At 55.4% G+C, this 18,938-nt stretch overlaps 2 protein-coding genes and 1 long non-coding RNA gene across 12 annotated transcripts in view; 1 reads left to right on the top strand and 2 right to left on the bottom strand.

Moving 5' to 3' along the window:
* Positions 1–18,938, bottom strand: part of CDH23 (cadherin related 23) — a 419,373-nt gene that overhangs the window by 84,032 nt on the left and 316,403 nt on the right. For all 10 annotated transcript variants that reach the window (XM_021943382.2, XM_021943384.2, XM_031652259.1 and 7 more), the window contains 3 exons: positions 17,205–17,353; positions 5,960–6,020; positions 4,565–4,713 (listed from right to left, as the gene is read on the bottom strand). In XM_021943382.2, the coding sequence (XP_021799074.2) occupies positions 4,565–4,713; positions 5,960–6,020; positions 17,205–17,353 (359 nt within the window). The remainder of the gene's footprint in view (positions 1–4,564; positions 4,714–5,959; positions 6,021–17,204; positions 17,354–18,938) is intronic.
* On the top strand, positions 10,114–18,295 carry C11H10orf105 (chromosome 11 C10orf105 homolog). Its single transcript, XM_003903811.4, has 2 exons — positions 10,114–10,431; positions 13,685–18,295. Exon 2 carries the CDS (start codon positions 13,690–13,692, stop codon positions 14,089–14,091), a length of 402 nt encoding a protein of 133 aa, XP_003903860.1. The 5' UTR covers positions 10,114–10,431; positions 13,685–13,689; the 3' UTR covers positions 14,092–18,295.
* Positions 12,138–13,689, bottom strand: LOC110744130. Its single transcript, XR_002524325.2, has 2 exons — positions 13,303–13,689; positions 12,138–12,547 (listed from the first exon to the last, which is right to left on the bottom strand). It is a non-coding gene; the product is annotated as an uncharacterized LOC110744130 (long non-coding RNA).

Here is an 18,938-nt window from a genome sequence, read left to right as displayed (position 1 = left end):
GCTAATGTGGTCACTGCTCTCCTGGGCCTGCTATGAGCTCCCTCTGGGACCCGGGGCCTGTCTGGTGTGTCACTGTGTCCTACCACCTTGCATAGCACCTGGCGCGTGGCAGATGCTCAAACATTACTTGTTTTGGAATGAACTTCATCTTGCTCTTGGCTCTTTGACTAACGCTGTGGGAACGTCTGACTAATTAGTGACTCTTTGGGGCCACCAGTTTCCCAGCTATGAAGTGGTAATATTAAGATAATAATTCACACTCCAGGCTACTCCTAAGGTTGTTATGAAGACAAATGAGCCCAGGGCCTGCAAAAGTTCTCGAAAAAATTCAAAGTGATCACAATCAAATATCAAAATATATCTTGGAGAATACAGGTTAAAATACAATGGCAGTTGTAGTAGAGAATGTCAGTGCTCAGCACTCTTTACAATTCTTGTGCACCTTCTCACAGCCAGCTCCCAGACCCTCAGGCTCTTTGAGGAGGACCAACCCCACCTCACTGCACCCACACCCAGGCTGCTGGAAACCAGCCCAGTGAGCAGAAATGCCTGGGAACTTCCGTCCCTTAGGGCAGCCCTGAGCCAATGATTGATAGGCGTGGAGAGCAAAGACTCCACCTTCCTTGGCCCTGTTTGGGGCAGTGAGGGGATGCTTTAGGGCTCCCTGGGGGATGGAGGCCTAGCTCCCTCCATGCCACTTTGCTGGCTGTTTTTCCTTTCTGGTCGCACCCTGTTCCACCTTTTCCTGTGGGCGCTTCTTACACATTACTTTCACACCAATCCTTGTTTCAGGGGTTTGCTTCTGAGGCCCCCACCCAAGGCAGTGGCTGTTTCTGAATTGTGCAATTACACATCATTTTCCTCACCGCTTAACAGCACTTTCTAAGTCCTCTTTATGAATGTGTGCATTGTACATCATGAACATAATACAGTTTAAAAGGTGTTTATGGAGGTCAGGCATGGTGGCTCTTGCCCGTAATCATAAATGTGGGAGGCTGAGGTGGGGGATCTCTTGAGCCCAGGAATTCGAGACCAGCCTGGGTACCATAGTAAGACTCTGTCTTTGCAAAAAATACAAAAGAAATTAGCCAGGGGTGATAGCACGCACCTGGAGTCCCAGCTACTAGGGAGGGAGAGGCAGGAGGATCGCTTGAGCCCAGGAGTTTGAGACCAGCCTGGGCAACATAGTGAGACTCTGTCTTTAAAAAAAATTAGCCGGGGGTGGTGACATGCATCTGTAATCCCAGCTACTAGGGAGGCTAAGGCGGGAGGATTGCTGGAGCCCAGGAGTTTTTAGCTTTTAGCTCTTTGCTCTATGCTGTGGTGAGCTGGCCCCAGAACAGGAGAGGCACCCTCTTCCCAGACAAACAGAGCCAGGGCCAGTAGGAACTTGCCAGCAAAGTGGAGAGGGGAGCAAATGGGGAAGGGGCTGTGACTCTCCATGCAGACTTTGCATGTGGTGACCAGCACTAAGGGAGGGGCCGGCGGCATGTGTAGCAGAGGCGTGTGTGTCTGGCACCTGGTCACTGCCTCTAGGATCAGCCCTGCTTTCTCTTTGGGGATTAGCTGGGAATCAGCTGGGGAGAAGTGACACAGCCTCTGGCTGGTAGAAGCCAAAAACAGCAGCCTGACCAGTGGAGGACTCCAGGGTGGGGAGGGTGGCAGGGCTGGGGGCGAAGAGGCATAGGCGGGTAAAAGTTTCTCTGCATCGCTGCTCCTAGGGTTCTCACAGCTCTGCTGTGTCATCAGAATTTTCATGTCCAGACACCCAGAACCCACTATGCAAACTAATACGTCCACTCCAGAGCGCAGCTGTTCACACGCTGGAAACTTCTAAATTTGGCTTCACCCAGAACTTGGCTGGGGAAGATCCTGGGTAGGGTGGGTGCGGGGGGAATTTGCATGGATGAATTTCGGGAACTCTTTCTGTAAACAGAAACTAACCACTCCTCTTTCAAAACTGTGGGCCTTACCCTTCCTGAATCTACTTGTCCAAATGACCTTGACTCCAAGAGTTGTGAGGAAAAAACAGGGCCGGGCTGACAGTACAATGACAAGATGAGAGAGGTGGCACGGAGCTGGGGTGTGGCCTGTCCTCCATGAGTCTGGCTACATGCCACCATCCTCTGGTTGGTTTCAGCCTTGTTTTTAGCAGCAGAGACAGGAGGAGGCAAGATGGTTTGCGAACTTGAGAGGCACAGATGTACAGGAAGCAGAGGTCTGTCAGGTTCTTGCTGAGCAAGTGGGAGCTACTGCGCTTCCTGGAGAACCAGACCTGCTTTCTGTCCAGTGCTGTGCCTGTCCAGTGCTGTGCCAGTGCAGTGCTGTGCCTCAGTTTCCTCATCTGTAAAATGGGGTGTTAGTGGTTAGGAGGACAGGGAGAGGAGGTGTGCGTGGGCATGTGTGTGTGTTTGAGTGTGTATGTGCCGTGTACACCCTGAGACACCCAGTCTCTATGGGGACTGTCTCACTCTGCACTCCCTGGCCCCTCACTGGGGCTGTCCCCGGTCTCTGAGGCAGGAACTGGAGGATGTGGATGGTTCCTGCAAGCTGTCTGTCCCCTGCTGCTGGGAAAGTGAATCCAGCGGAAAGCCAGAGTCCCCACATTGCCTGCAGGAAGGTCCCCAGCTCTCCCGGGTCTCACAGCTGTGGAGGCTGTGTGCTACAGTGCCACCAAGTCCCTGCCCCAGGGACCAGCCCCCAAATTCTCACCTTAAAATTACCCTGAGGGGATGAGGCAGTGGTTTCCGACTGGGCTCTGAAGAGGCTTGTGTGAGGCAGTGGGGTGTAGCTATTAAGGGGACAGGCTTGAGCTGGCTGCCGCGGCATGAAGCCTGGCTCCACCCTTACCACTGTGTGACCCTGAACAAGTCGGCGAATTCCTCTTTGCCTCAATCATGTTATCTGTAAAATGGAGGTATTAACAGTGCCAACTTCATAGGGCTATTATGAGAGTTACAGAGGTTAAAGTACACGAGGCATTTAGAAAAATATCGGGCACGTGTGAGGGTTTATTATTCCTCAGGGTTCACGGGGACAGGGGCAGGAGGTAAGTAGCTGAGCGGGTGTGGCTCTGGGAGCCCCACCCCTGCAGTGATCGTCACAGCCTGGCTTCGATCTGTTTTACACCGTACCCTGGGATGCTGCATATCATTTTGTTTAAACAGAAGGTTTGTGGCTAAAAGAGGTTTGCAGCCACGATGCCGAGGCATTGATGGGAGCAGATCCTGGAGGCAGGCGCCCACCACGCCTCGGGGAGGGAGTGGGAAGTGAGGGCCACCTGGAGGGCTGTGTTAGGAAGTCTGAAGTTTAGAGACCCAACCCCAGCTTCGCTGACATCCGTCACTCTGTGGCCTGAAGTGGGCCCCACACAAGGCAGGCTCGGATGGGGGCGTACTGACCAGCCCACGAATGAGACTCACAGTTATGCAGGCCAGCATGGCTGTGTGCATGTCCAGGTCACTGTGTCTGAGTCTCCATCATCAGGGCCCTGTAAGAACCAGGGGATCTGACCCCCTCAGCCATTTCCACAGGGCAGGTCTCACTCAGGGCAGTTGCAAAGACCCAGGTTTCTTCCCAGCACTTCCTGGGGCAAAGCCGTGGGGGTGTCAGCAGGAGCTGGGTCAGGGCTGAGTCACCCGCCCCAGCACAGCCCCTGCGCAGTCAGACCCATCGTGTTTGTGATCGTGAGTACCCGGTGACCACTGCTCATTGTTTCCAGCCTGGGGGAAGCAGGGGGTGGAGACGGGGCTGAGAAGAGGAGCGGGGCGCTCAGTTCTGGGTGAAAGTCCCTGCTTGCTCCGCCTGACTCTTCCCATCTCCCTCCTACTCCTAATGTCCGGGGTCTGACTCACTGGTTTAGGGGAAGGGGCTGGGGGCCGCTGAGTGTGCAGGGGTGGGGGTGAGGTGGCCTTGAGAGGTCATCTCAGTCATCCCCCTGCTGGCGGTAGTGCACATAACACAACCAGAGGGAGCATCTGTGTGTAGGTTTTCAGCCATTCGGGAGGACTAAGGCTGATTTGATTTTGGCTGCGCAGGTGAGGCTGGGCAGAAAAGAATACATTTGATGAGGCAGCTGGGAGAGGTGACTGGAATATGTTAGGGTCACTTTCATTGGAAAGGGCACTGAACTTGGATTCAGAAGATGGGGGCTCCAGTCCTGATTCTATCACTAGCAACTTCTCTGTGCCTCAGTTTTCTCATCTGTAAAATGAGGTTGGCAACTGTACCTCCAAGATCACCCATGTGAGATTTCCTTGACTTACCCTAGAGAGCTCTGTGGATACAGGGGTTAGTACAGTAAGGATACCTCTTTCATCCCTTAGGACAGACGTCATTATCACTGACTCCTTTCCACAGCTGGAGGAACAGACTCAGAGCAAAATGACAAGTCCAAGTCCCAGGCTGGGCACCTGTCACCGAACCCTTAGCCCCAGATGTCATTCAGCTCCTAAACCTGGTGGTGGCCCTGCCCACACCAGGCACCAACTAATGGCCTTCTCTGTTCTAGCGGTGGGCTTGGCCCCGTCCTGAGGTCAGCACCCCAGCCTGCCCTGAGACTCACCCTGACGGAGCTCCGCATGGGGCCCAGGTCGTGGTTGTAGGCCTCCACTATCAGCACGTGGGATGAGTTCCGCTCTCGGTCCAGGGGCCGGGGCCCTCGCATCAGGAGCCCATTGCTGACATGGATTCGGAAGTTGTTGCCATGGTTACCTGTGTGGAGGGACAGACCCCCTGGAAAACCGGCCCTGCCCAGAAGTCTCCTGCTGTGCCAGCCTGCCATGGTTGGGGGCAGAAGTTCCCATGCTCCCTCTTTGTGAGGAGAATGGGGGTCTTCCGGGACACAGAAGTCACAGTGGAGAGGAAGCTGGAGGACTCTGTGAGGTGGCGCAAGGCAGACAGGCCATCCCCAGCGTGGTTCTCCTGCTCCAGGAAGGCCTGCAGCTCTCTCCTGAAAGCCTTCATCTTGGTGTTGATGGTCCCCAGCAGGTGGGGCTCCTGCTGGTCCCCCTCGCCCTGCTCCTACACCCACAGAAGTGGGTAGTGTGAGGCCTTTTTAATATTTCAGAAGAAGCTGGGGCACTCCAAAAACAGGGACCGAAACCAAATTCTCCATGGGTGGTTGAATCCAGGATTTAGTGGACATCTCAGTGCTGGTCCAGCACTCATTCCCCTATCTTTTGGGCACAGCACCCTGATTTTCCTTTGGGGATCCACTCTTCTCTACTCTCAGTCCATAACATTTGTGGGCAGTGACTTTACCCCTGATCTGAGAAGTGGGAGGATTAGCACGTTTTATTCCCTGGCCATAGTGATTGGTTCAGGGATGGGCACGAGATTCTGGTTGGACCATTGAGACCCAGTTCCTGGGGAGTGTGCTGCTGGGGGCTGCCCTGGGCTCTGGGCCCTATCTGTCAGGGCCATAGCTTTGGGAAGCTCTGTAGGACACCATGGACTTCAGGAATACGGCAATTAAAAGCCACCTGGGGGTGCGGTGGCTCATGCCTGTAATCCCAGCACTTTGGGAGGCCGAGGCAGGTGGATCACGAGGTCAGGAGATTGAGGCCATCCTGGTTAACATGGTGAAACCCTGTCTCTACTAAAAGTACAAAAAATTACAGGCACGTGCCTGTAGTCCCAGCTACTTGGGAAGCTGAGGCACAAGAATCACTGGAACCTGGGAGGCGGAGGTTGCAGTGAGCAGAAATCACGCCACTGCACTCCAGCCTGGGCGACAGAGGGAGACTCCGTCTTAAAAACAAATAATCAAAAAAGCTGCCCCCTCACCGACCTTGTGTGAATAAGGAGAATGTCCCTGTTTCCTCCCCCTGGCCTTGCCCCATGTGTACAGCCCTGGGGGTTTTCTTGGCTTCATCTCCCAGACCTTTGGAAGCCTAGAGAAGCTCTGCCCTCGCCCGGGCAGAAGGGTGGCCCCCCATCCTAGGGCAGCCTCACTCACCATGGAGGATGCGGTACCACACACGCCCAAACTCGCCCTCGTCCGCGTCTGTGGCTTTCAGCTGAGGGAGAATGAGACACGAGTTACTTCTTGAATGCCACCCAGCAGGGAGATAAGAGGTTTTTAGACCCCCTTTCCTTCCCTTCACGCATCCTACCCCATCCTGCCAAAACCAGTGGTCTCCCACAGAGGCTGGGGGTGTGTCTTTCTGATCCCCATGAGGATGTCCAACCGCTGAAGGCCCCTGTGGCCCTGTCCAGGGCCAGCTCTGCCCCGATCCTCCTTCAGGTTCGCAGGGAGGACGGGGGAGAAGGTGAAAGATGGCACTGCAGCTCACTGGGTCGAGATTCTCTCAGGCTGTCCCATCCCTCTACATCCCTACCTGGCAGCCTTTCAGAGCCCAGGAACCTCTCCCAGGGTGGCTGGACAACAGGGTTGCTTCTTGCCCGCATTTCCTTAGCCCGAAGCTATTCTGGCCACACTGGGTCCCAGCCAGCACTGTACACTGTAACGGTCACTTCGTGGAAGCCCAGGAGCCCTCCTCCCACGTGAGTTCACATGCACCATCACCCCAGTCTAGCTTCAGATCAACCCAGCTGGTGTGGCTGCACCTCAGGCTTGTGTGTTTATGTGTTGCCTCTGGTGGGCTTGTGTGTGTGGGGGATGTTGTAGTCACTCTGAGACACTGCCTAGTGCTCAGCCCTTTTTACAAGGAGTCCAGCCTCAAGGCTCCTGGCAGAACCATAGCTGATCCCAACGTGAGTCCTGTCAAGCCAACAACTGAATACCTACTTTACCCACTGTCCACCCAAAACAAGTGGAGAACAATCCCCTACTCCCCCAGGGCAGTGCAGGAAGAGGCTGGAACCTCCCATGACATGTCATCCTATCGGATCTGTGGTGAATTGCTTTGTAAGACCCTGGGCTCTCCCACTTCTTCTGGGTCTGCCCCTCCTTGTCTCACCACCTCTCACTTCACCCCTGTGGTGTGCACGGGAGCTGCCATTTTCTTCCTGAGCCTGCCAAGATGTTCAGAGGGGATTGGTCCAGGACCAGGTGCCTGATCAAAGCTCGGCCAATCGCATCCCTCTCTGGGATTGTTGACCTTGAGCCCAGAGAGATTGAGTCAGTCTTTCTAGCAGTAAAATGTGGGAATGTCAACAGACCCTCTCTTGCACACCCCTGGGCCCCACCTCTCACCACTCTCTCCTCTTAATTGCCCTAGCACACTGGTCTCCTGGCTGTTTCTTGAACACCAAGCGTGTGCTGGCCTCATGGCTTCTGCCCTGGCTGTTTCCTGGCAAGCTCTCCCTCCAGATATTTGCATGTTCATGCCCTCATCTCCTTCAGGTCTTTATTCAAATATCTTCTCCTAAGACCCTCCCTGTGCACTACATATGAAATTATAGCCCCCACTCCAATGTCCTGGACTTCCCTACCCCTGGTCACCCTCTGATACACACTATCTTTGTTTATTGCCTATATCCCCACAGGAAGAAAGGACTTTGTGCACTGTGATATCCCTGGTCTCTGGAACAACAATCCTGGCACACAGCAGGGTCAAACATGTGAATGACTTAGAAGCAGAGCTCCAGGGAGAGGAACTAGGCTGACACTCAGTGAGCACGAATGAAGGACACATACAACACTCAGGCCTGGTTTGCATCCCTGGGCCCAGCTATTCCAGGAGCCCATCTGTGCCTCGCTCCCTGTTTGATTTTTCCTTTGATCCCGTGGGGTATCTCAGTATTGCTCCAGTACACTTCTCCTTCTGCCTAGATTATTATTAATTTTTTGTAGAGACAGGGTCTTGCTATATTGCCGAGGCTGGTCTTGAACTCCTGAGCTCAAGCAATCCTCCCGCCTTGGCTTCCCAAAGTGCTGGGATTACAGGTGTGAGCCACCGTGTCTGGCCCTGCCTAAGATAATATAGAATGGATTTCTTTCTTGCCACCCAAAGCCCTAATGCAGGCTTTCCTATCTTTGCTCACTGGACAAACCTGCAGAGAAGATGGGGATGGGTTCCTGCTAGCAAAGATCAAGAAAACAGTGAGGGTGGGATTGGCTGAAGGCTTCCAAAGGAGGGAGCTGGGTTTGGAAGGATGGTGGAAACCTGGCTTAGCAGAGAGAGGTGGGAGGAACATTTGTGCTGGGAAACAGTGTGAGCCGAAGTAGAGGCAGCTGGGGAGGCTGAGGAAGGAACTGGGACCCCAGTCTGGAGTGAAGGGCTCATGCAGGGACAGCAGAGGGCTGTGGTTGGAAGAGTGGAATGACAGCCTCAATCAGCAGCACTGAGGCCCTGGAGCCTCCACAGGACAGCGAACACAGACATGGTGGTATGGAGGGAGAGCAAGGAGCCTGCAACAGGCGCTGGCCTGGTCAGGCTCGATGCACACCTGGACACTGCTGTAAGCATGTCTGAGGATTCTGATGAGCATGTTGACGGTGGGGAGGACCAGTACACTGGAGCAAAAAGAACAAAGGCTCTGGGTCAGGCACACCCAAGCATGAATTTAGGATTTGTCACTTACTCTCTATGGCACCATGGATAAGTACTTTAGCCCCCTTGAGCCTCAGTTTCCTCATCTTTAGACTGGGCACAATGATGACCAACCTTGCAGGGTTGAGAGGAAGATCAGAAGTCATCCTGCAAAGCATCTTGGCTGGTGCCTAGCATGGGGATGTGTGGTAAAGGTTGACATGAGTGATGCCACCTTCTCCAGGGAGCCCTCTTGATTTATGCCAGAGCTGGGGATGGCTGGGTTGCCCCTTGCCTTGCAGTTCTTTCTCTCCCCATTCCCTGAGAAATCTTAGGAGCTGGCAGGTGGAGGGATGTAACAGGGTGCTTCAATTGTCCAGATCTGGAAGGGCTCAGGACTGGGAAGACAGCCATGTTGCCCAGAGCACGCCCTTGCGTGTCTATCCGTGGTGAGATTTCCTTGATGCCTCCCTACTCCAGCAGCCTGCACCACCCTGGAAGCTTTGCCTTCTGCCATCTCAGGAGGAATGGGGGCCACAGATGAAGTGTTCAGTTGGTTTTAGAAGAGGAAGTTAAGGAAAATGAGGGCAGTGAAGGCTGTGATGGGAGGGGCAGGAATCCCAACGAGGGCTCTGGGCATTGGGAACACCTTTGGGCTGGATGCTTTGCCTACACTGGATGCCTACTGCCTGCCCCTGCCCACCCGGCACAGGGGACACACCAAGTCTCCCACCACTCCCTTGCTGGGTGCCTCTGGGCAGGTCACACCTCTCTGGGACTCAGTTTGGTCCTCTGAGAGAAGAGGGGGGCTCTTCTCTCAGAAGAGGAGTTAGATGACCCTTGAGGACCGCTCCAGCCCTAACAGCCTATAGGAAAGCTCCCGTCCATCTTGGAGTTGGCAGACAGTGCCTCTTTTTGTGGGCAAGGGCAGGAGGGAAGAGCTAAAAACCATAAACTGGGGCTCCAAAGAAGGGAATGGGTCTGAGGCTCAGGTCTTGGACAGAGCCATGACTCCCGTCTTGAGTTGCAGTTCTGGGAGCTTGGAGGTCCCTGGTGGGGAAGCTGCGGAAGACTTGGGCTCCTAAGCAGGCGTCTGGTTGCCAGAGAAGCTCTGGCTTCTGGGGAGAAAGAAGGCTGGGGGAGGGAAGTGTGTGTCTGTGTTTGTGTGTGTGTGTTTGTGTGTGTTCTGGTTTGGAAAGAGCCTCCGGTGGAGGTCTCCTGTGGCTCACTCGCACTGTGGGGAGCATGGCCTTCGCAGTCCCTCACTCTTGTGCTTTCTGCCCTGGGATACCCCTGACCTTTGAAGATGCCCCTCACCCCTCGCTTCTGTAGCCAGACACCTTCAAAGGAAAGGTGCTTTTCTAGAAGCCGAGGGAAAAGCCTGGAAGGAGCGGGGCCCAGGGACGCTGTAAGAGGGGCCTCAGGGGCTGCCAGGGCCTAACACTCTGCCTGCTCCCCTCCCGCCATGGCTGGTAACCTCTCTCCCGGGTAACCTGGTGACTGGCAGCCACTGAATAGCGACCCGCTGGCTGCCGCCGACCATACCATTCAAACTTCCAACAGGGGAAGGTGAGCGCCACGGGGCCACAGAGGCAGTAAAGTCCTCCCTCTGCGTCTTCCCAGAGTCCCCCAGCCCTGAGAAGGCTCCAAGGAGACAGGCTGGAGCGAGGCGGTGGGAAGGCGGGGGGGCGGGGGGGCATCCTAGAGTCTCTGGACAGCTCCCTTCTCCCTCTTCCCAACCCAGTTGCCATCCCTTCTCCCTTAGCTATCCCCTCCCCCAAGGCAGAGCCTGAACTCTTCCAGACAAAGCCAGGTCCAGCTGGGGAGTGACGGGGAGGCCACTCTGCTGGCCAGGCTGACCGAGGGCTGCAGGGCACAACAGAGCCTGGGCAGGGCTGGGGTCACAGGTACTGCCCAGGGCTCTTCGGGCCTCCCTTCCACAGCTGAGAAGACGTCTCCACAGAGCTCGGGACAGCTGGGGTCTGGCTCTGAGGTCAGTGCTTGGGGGACTGCAGGAGAAGGCTTGGAGAGGGAAGTGTGGTGGAGACCCTTGCTGAGGGACTCCTGGGAGAATGTGAGGGTGCGTTCAGACCTAGGCAGTCCTCTGGTTCTGTAGAGAGTGGAAACAAGGCCCAGTAAGGGGCAGGGACCAGCCCGAGGCCACACAGCAGTCTTCTCTGCCCACAGCAGGTCCTGCTCTGTGGAACTCCAAGGGAAAAGGAGGCTTCTACACTGAGCTTGCAGAGATATGTCCAGAGCAGGGCCTGCTGGTATACCCTGGTCCCAGTGGGAAGGGAGTGGCTTCAACTGCCCTCCAGATGATTCCTGGCCTTGGTCCGGGCAAGGCGTCCGCTCCCAGCACTTGCTGGCCTTTGCTGGTTGGTCAGTAGAGGGTGTCAAGGGGCCTGGCATCTGGACTTGCCTCGTGCTCCAGGAAGGGTGTCGTGTTGTTTTCAAGCACTTAGGATCGTTGCCACAGGAACTACTCAGATGCTAATTACAACTCCACTTAACTTTTTTTTTTTTTTTTTTTTTTGAGACAGAGTGTTGCTCTGTCGCTCAGGCTGTAGCTCAGTGGCATGAATCTAGCTCACTGTAGCCTCAAACTTTTGGGTTCAAATGATCCTTCTGCCTTAGCCTCCTGAGTAGCTGGGGCCACAGGCACATACCACAACACCTGGCTAATTAAAATTTTTTTTTTTTTTAAGAAATGATGTCTCACTATGTTGCCCAAGCTGTTCTCAAACTCCTGGGCTCAAGTGAACCTCCTGCCTCGGCCTCCCAAAGTGCTGGGATTACAGGCGTGAGCCAACACGCCTGGCCTCACTTATTTTTTTATTAAAGCAGGTCCCAAGGCCTGAAGCTTGGATCCTCTTTGCTAACCCAGTAGGGTCTCCAGATTCCTTTGAAGGCCTTGAAATAACATTAGAACTAGTAGGATTGAGGCATTCCCCATTTCAGGCTGCCGTTTTCTTATTCCCAGCCAAGCATCGTCCAGGGTAGAAGAGAGGGATGGCTGATTTTCTCCCCACGACAGTGGGCAGTGAGCACACCCTGTCCCTCCTCCCTGCTCAGACTCAAGGAAAGACCAACCCATGCACAGCTGCCCAGCCAGAGTGCTCTCTAGGCCTGATGCCGCAAAGGCGGAGGCCCTGGGCAGCTAGACGGGCATCACACTTTCCAGCCGGGCGCTGGGAGGGGTCGTTTTCTGCCTGGAAGTGCTGGGAGGGGTTGTGGTGGGGAGTGGGTGGGAGGTGGGGTGCTCTGCATGCCCTCAGTCGACTGGGCACGGGGAGCCAGGAGTGAGGTCCTGCGACTGCTGGTGAGTGCCCGGGGTAGGGACAGGAGTCCCTTGGGTGGGGGACTAGATGGCCCGCTCCCCTCCCCGCTACCTGTGGCAGGGCTTCTCTGAGCGTGACCTGACGCCTTTCCTCCTCCTGAGCTTCCGTGCTAGAAACTCAACTGCTATCTAAGCTGCAAGTTGGGAAGGAGGAAAATCTGCTATCCTCCACCCTCATGAAAAGGAAAGACCCCAAGGTCAAAGGGAAATCATGACTTTTTATCAGAACCCCTGGGATTGCTTGTCCACGTCAGTAGAATTTAAAGATCACATATGCTGACCTGCAGGCTGGACGTCCTCTGCTTATGTGTTTGGTTTGGCCTATGGAGTGTTTCAAATATTTGAAAATTCATTTCACATTATTTTGAAATCAAGTTTATTTGGCTTTTGCTGTGTTCTCCCCCACCCCACCTCTCTTCTTTCTTGCCTTCAACAAGTTTGAATTAGCTGCCAACATTTAAACGTCTAGAATGTTTGCCTTAAAAAAATCCAGATTTCTGGCTTCTCTTGGGAAATTGACAGAGCTGCCCACACTGGGCCTGCACTCCGGCACTGGCACCGTGGGTCTGGGCTGAGGCTCGTCCACTTCCTCGAGAGGGCCCAGTCGGTGCTCTCCAGGTGGCGCTGCTCATCTGTACCCTCTGGCCACGCGTTATCTGCCGGCCAGGCTCTGTGAGCGTTTTTATCACCCTAGACATATTGAGCCAAAAGCTCAGCCTGGTTTTCCATCGACGAGGACCATCTGCTGCACTGCATCTAATGGGATGATCTTCGGTGGGAACGAAAATGCCCTGTCAGGTGCACGATGTCCCTGGGGGGTTTCCAGCCCCCTTGTCAACTCCTTGTGGGTGTATTTCCCACCTGTTCCCAGAGCAGTTCACTGAGCTCAGAAAGGGTTAGGGGCCAGAGGGGTGGCAAGGCCGTGGGGCCAGGAGTCAGGAGACCTGCTTCTGGCCTTTACTCGGCCACTGGCTCACAATATGGCCTTGGCCTTCCCACCACCAAGCTGCCCCACCCCACCCTGCTGTGACCCACAATGCAGCCAGCCAAGCCTTCCCAAGGAGTGAGCTCTGGCTTGTCACTCCCCACCTCTAAAACCTTCACTGGCTCCCTAATGCCAAATCCCCTCTTTGGACCTCAGTTTTCCACCTGTCATGGGAGCAAGTTGGACTGCATTGGGAAGCAGCCACAGGAATCCCTACGGGGCCAGGCAGGTGAAATAAGGTCTGTGGTGGGCCTGTGGGGAGTGTGAGGTCAGTGTCCTGTCTACAGGGGCAGTGGCTGCTCAACCCCAGACACGGGGATGAGGCAGGAACATGGGCCAGTGCCAGTGGTGAAATTCTGACATTTCAAGGGAGTTCAGGCACCCAGATATTTTTGTGAAATCTGTTATTATTTTGAAAATACTCACAATTAAATTGATAAAAACACGGCAAGGACCCAACTAAACACACCTGTGGGCCCCCAGTTTGCAGCTTGAGCATTAGATAACTGCTAGGGACCCTGGCAGCTATAGCCTCTTACCATCCATAACTCGCTGCTGGCCACAGAGCAAGTTATTGACGGAGTTGGTCCCAAGTTTCCAGGCCTAAGACCCTGTGATGATCCACGAGGATTGATGTGAAAATGCGGACAGGCACTGCCCTCTTGTCTCCATGTCAGATGGGCAGGGGTGGAGCAGGAAGAGGGCTTGAGCTTGGGCCCAGCTCCATCACTGCTCAGCTGTGTGTGCGCTTAGACTTGTCATGTCTCTGGACCTCGGTGTCCTAACCTGTGATGTGGGTATGATGCTGTCCAGTTTAACAGTGCCTCACCCCATCCATGTTCCCTAGGTAAGTCTTCCCCACACCCGCTGCCCTGGGTCCAGCTGATCTGGCTTTGAGCTTCTGTCCTGTTGCTGTTGCAGGAGCCATGAGCACAGAGGGCCCCAGCCTTGACAGCTCCCCAACCATCAGCCCCCTCGCCTTTCTCTCAGCTCCCGTCACTCCCGGGACCCTTGCAGAGGCAACTGACCCCCTCCCCATGCTCATTGCCCTGGCCTGCATCTTCCTCCTGCTGGCCACCTGTCTGCTGTTCATGACGCTCTGCAAGCCGGCCGCGCTGGACCCGAGCCGCCGCAGGGCTCGCGAGTGCATGCCCCACCACCCCGGGAGCCCCAGTGAGCCCCAGCTCCGGCTCTGGAAGCGCCTGGGCTCCCTGCGCCTCTCCCTGCACAGCTTCCGCCGTGGCCGGCCCACCGCCCCTCGACGGCCCCTGCCGGGCCCCGACGACCACCGCGGCCACTGTGACTGCACGGAGTCTACCAAGATGTGATGGGGTGTCCACACACATGCCCCCACACCCCCCAGGTCTACCTGTCAATCCTCCTGCTTCAGAGACCGGTGCTGCAGGCTGCAGGAAGACAGTGGCCCAAGCAGCCCGGGCCACACACTCACCCCTGAAGCTCCTTGTATGCCCAGGCCAGTGCCCTTCCCTAAAGATGATCCTCAGAAGAGCACCTTCCTCTCTGCAGACCCCCTAGCTGCTGCTTGATGAAAGACTTCTGGTCAAGAGATGAGCACTCGTGGTCATCTGGGCCTTTGGCCTGAGGCTCCACAGGGTACAACCTGGGGCTTGTAACCACCTCCTAGAAGCAGCAGCCTCGTTCGTCACAGAAGCCTTGCCCTCCACGTGCCAAAGCCCAGCTTGGAGAAGTTGCCAAATGGCAAAGGTTTTCTTTAGCTAAGTGAAATGCTCAGCCTACACCAGGGCCAAGGCACTGTCCTGCCATCTGTGCTGGCCCAGTGCTGGAGCAAAACCTCGGGGCTGCCTTCCTTGGGTTTCCTGGATGCTGCCAGCATCTGCCTGGCGCTGCCTGTGGGAGCAGCTGCCTCCCTCCTGGTGGATCAGATGCCTGGGTGCCGGCTGGGAGGAGGAGCAAGCGGGGCTCTCCAAGCACGGTCTTGGCAGCCATCTTGGTGGCCCCTCTTCAGGGCACCCACGTTAGGATCGATCAGGAAGGACTGAGGATAAACAAGGAGGCTCCCTTCAGAGGCCAGAGCAGGTGCTGTGACAGAGTGGCAAGAGGCAGGGCACTTCCAGCAGCTGGAGGTGATGCCACCGGGGCTTGGAGGAGGACAGCTCACAGCAGCTCCACACCTCACCCAGGGAAAGCAGCGGCCTCCTTGAGGGTGGCATGGTCCAGATCTCTCCAGGACAGCTGTGGGGTCTCGGGTCCGGCCCACACTAGGGATGCTATCTATGGTTTTGGTGAGTGCTTTGCTGACTACCTGTCAAAGCAGTCCCACCCCAGGATGGGCTTCTCAGAATCCCAAACCCTTGACCTCTCACCCCAACGCCAGGGTTAAACATTTTGGTCAGGTCCCAAATTTGAAGGGTGGGCAGAGGGAGGACCTGGGCTGCCCAGCTCCTGTCCCAGTCAGCTGGCCAGGATCCCATCACAAAGCTGCCCCAGCCCCATCCTGCTGTGACCCACGCAGCCAGCCAAGTCTTCCCAAGGAGTGAGCTCTGGCTTGCCACTCCCCAGCTCCAAAACCTTCACTGGCTCCCTAGTGCCAAATGGACATAGCCAAAGCTCCTCAGCCCAGCGTGCAGTGCCCCCTGGGAGCTGGCTCCAGTGAACCTTTCTAGCCTCATCTTGATCCAAAACTCCAGGAAAACTGAACAACCTGTCACCCACTAACTGTGGCTTATGCTTCACATATACCCACTCCGTGAAGCCCTCTTGTCTGGAGCCGCCCCTACTGTCTCCTACCTCTCTTGGGGAGGACAAGGAACATTCTCTTGGCAGCATGGGTCCTTCTTGTCTATGTCTTCTCTTTCCTACCAGCTTGGGAGCTTGCAGAGAGCCAGACCTTGTCCAGCCCCTCACTTTGACTCCCCAGTTCTGTGCACAGAAGTATGAGGTTTCTGTGTACAGAGTGAAGAGTGGCCCAGCCTGGGGGTGTCCCCACCCTCTGAGGCAGGAGTCCTGGTGGGAGCCGGCACAACACAGAGCCTCATCTTCCCTCAGATGCCCCTAGAAAGATTTCTCTCCAAGCAGGCCCTACTGGAGAAGCCCACTGTCCCTTCCAAGTCAATCTGATCTCAAAAAGTGAGTCCAGCTTCACAAGAAACTTACTTAGAGGACCTTGGAGAAGTCATCCTGAGACCCTGCATTTCTCCCTGAGAAATGGGAGAAATCAGCGCTGCCCTGTATTAACTCGCTGGTTCTAGGATTTCAGTGGGAGTAGTATTGTGTGAATAGAAACCAAGTCTTTGGGTTTAGAAAGTGGGGCAGGCCTCCTCCCTAAGGGTTTTGCTCCTTTCTCCCTTCCGGCTCAGTAACCTCTTCCTGGTTTGCTTCCCCTGGGACCTCCCTGCACATCCCAGGCTGGATTCAGCCTATAGCCATCCACCCCACCAGCAGGCCCTGCTGGCCACTAGGCACTCTCTTCCTGGAGGTTGGGGTAGGGGGTGAGGCTGCCCTGAGGCCTGAAGAAGGAAAAGCCCAGGAGGCGGAGGGGCTTTCAATTGGGTTTCAGGTACCAGGCCAGGGGGTTACACTCCAAGTCCTTACAAGCTGAGGCTCTGATCGAGAGAACCCTCTCCTTCCTCCTTCTAGAGCTAGCCACCACACTCTCGCAAATCCCCAGAGCTTTCTGGGCTCTCTGTGTTTCTGGGAGTCAGCTCCCTGCTCCCCAGCCCTTTCCTGCCCTCCTCCTGGTCCCGATGCAGGGAGGGGAGCATTGCCAGCCTCCCACGCTTCTGTCCCTCCCAAGCCCAGGAGCCTGCCCCAGTGGGCAGGCCCAGATTCGCTGTTTGGCTCAGCCTCCGAGTCGGAAATCCCATAGCTGGTAAAGAGACTCATTCATTCCGGGCCTCCCTCCCCACCCAGCAACTGAGGCCTCTGGGCAGAGGTTGGGGGGCACCCAAATCGTTTTCAGGGTCCTCCCCACTCTCCCTCTGAGTCTTGGAGCTGTTATGCCTGCTCCCTGGGCAAAGGAGCCCTTTCTTCTTGTGCCTGTTTACTTCCTAAGAGGGGAGCCTCGGCCAAGGGCTCTGTGAAAGCGGCTCTGTTCTGGGCCTTGCTGGGCCCTGGCTCTCTCCTCAACTCCTTTCCGGGAAATTGTGACATCTCCTTCTCCCCCCTACTCTGAAAGGCCCTTCTGGGTGGGGCAGGAGATATGGAGGGGGAGGCCAAGGCTTCCTTCTGTTTGTGGGTAGCCAGAGCCCTATCCTCAGCTCTGCAACCTGGGGGCCCAGACTCTCTGGGATGGGAGGGGGCCTGGGTTCCCCTTTCCCCACAGCACCTTCCAGAGCAGCAGACCCACCCTGGGCCCCTACCTGCTTTTGCCTCTGGTGCCACTGAGCATGTGCCCTCAGGGCTGTGTGTGGCCCCACCTCCCCCAGCCCACCACCTGCCCCAGAAGCCACGGGCCACCTGCCTGCACAATGCTGTGGCCTTCGGGGATGTCCTCGGGGATGCTGGCCTCATAGCTGCTCTGCAGAAAGATGGGCCGGTTGTCATTTACGTCCAGGACAGTGACGAACACGGTGGCTGTGCCTGTGTGCCGCTTCCCTACAGGGCCGTTGTCTGTGGGAGTTGAAGGAAGACAGGTGTTAGCAGCTGCCTGTGCCTTTGCACACTCCTGGGCACCAGCCAGAGAGGTGCCCTGTTCCACCCCATCTGCCCTAGCCTTTGCAAGGGGTGACTTCTTTTTAGCTTAGGAATAACACTAACAGTATCTAAAACTTAGATAACACCATGTGCCAGCCATTCTTCTAACCTGTTTAGTCCTCACAGCAACCCACGAAGCAGGCACTTTACTGTCATCCCCATTTTACGGAGGCGGTAACCGAGGCACTCGAGTGGATTGAATGATGGCTCCCAAAAAACAGACCCATGTTAAATCCCTGGGAACCTGTGAAGGTTAATTTCTTTGGGAAAAAAGGCCTTTGAAAATGTAATTATGTTAAAGGTCTTGAGAAGTGATCATCCTGGGCGATCTGGGTGGCCCATAAACCCAATGGCAAGTGTCCTTGTAAGAGAAAGGCAGAGGGAGATTTGAGACAGAGAGGAGGCGGCCACATGCAGATGGAGGCAGAGGCTGGAGTGACGCTGCCACAAGCCACTGAATGCCTAGCAACTCCAGAAACTGGGAGAGTCTAGGACTGATTCTCCCTAGAGCCTTTGGAGGACGCATGCCCCTGCCAACACCTTAATTTCTAACTTCTGGCCTCGACAACCAGGAGAGAATACACTTCTGCTGTTTTAAGTTTGTGGTAGTTTGTCGTGGCAAATTTAGGATGCAGATACAGGTACTAAGAGCAAAAAGCCAACTGCTCTCAGGGACTGGCGGGTACAGCACCTGGGCCAAACACCTGGATGGGCCCCTGCTCGAGGGGCAGCTGTGCTCCACCCCAGACCACAGCTGACAGGCAGAATGTGGGCCCAGGGACACCAGATCTTCTGATTTCTCATGAGAAATTGAACATCTGAGCTTTTAAATAAAATCTCCCGATCTTTAAATGTTCACAACTAATGGTCATTCTTTTTTTTATTTATTTATTTATTTTTTTTTTTTTATTTTTTTTTTTTTGAGACGGAGTCTCGCGCTGTGTCACCCAGGCTGGAGTGCAGTGGCGCGATCTAGGCTCACTGCAAGCTCCGCCTCCCAGGTTCACGCCATTCTCCTGCCTCAGCCTCCGAGTAGCTGGGACTACAGGCGCCCGCCACCACGCCCGGCTAGTTTTTTGTATTTTTAGTAGAGACGGGGTTTCACCATGTTAGCCCGGATGGTCTCGATCTCCTGACCTCGTGATCCACCCGCCTCGGCCTCCCAAAGTGCTGGGATTACAGGCTTGAGCCACCGCGCCCGGCCTAATGGTCATTCTTTATACAATATTGCATAGGTCAAACAAACATCCCCTCTGCATTCAGAGACACGGGTTTTGCTTGGGATCTAAGCCTGAGGTACCAGGAGACTGTGTCCGTCCAGTTCCCAGCAGGAACCTCCCAGGGCTGGGAGGTGGTGAGGATGGGGCACTCACTCAGCCCCGGGGCAGCTCTTGAGTTGTCCTCCCTGGAGGAAGGAGCTTGTAACCAGCGCTGCATGTCCAGACAAGAGTAGTCACCCCAGCGGGGAGTGCAGGCAGCTGGAGTAGGCTGGAGGCCTAGG

The sequence above is a fragment of the Papio anubis genome, chromosome 11 (genome assembly GCF_008728515.1).
Source record: "Papio anubis isolate 15944 chromosome 11, Panubis1.0, whole genome shotgun sequence".
Taxonomy (NCBI): Eukaryota; Metazoa; Chordata; class Mammalia; order Primates; family Cercopithecidae; genus Papio; species Papio anubis.
Note: the sequence above shows the minus strand (reverse complement) of the source record. Positions and strands in the feature narration are given on the sequence as shown.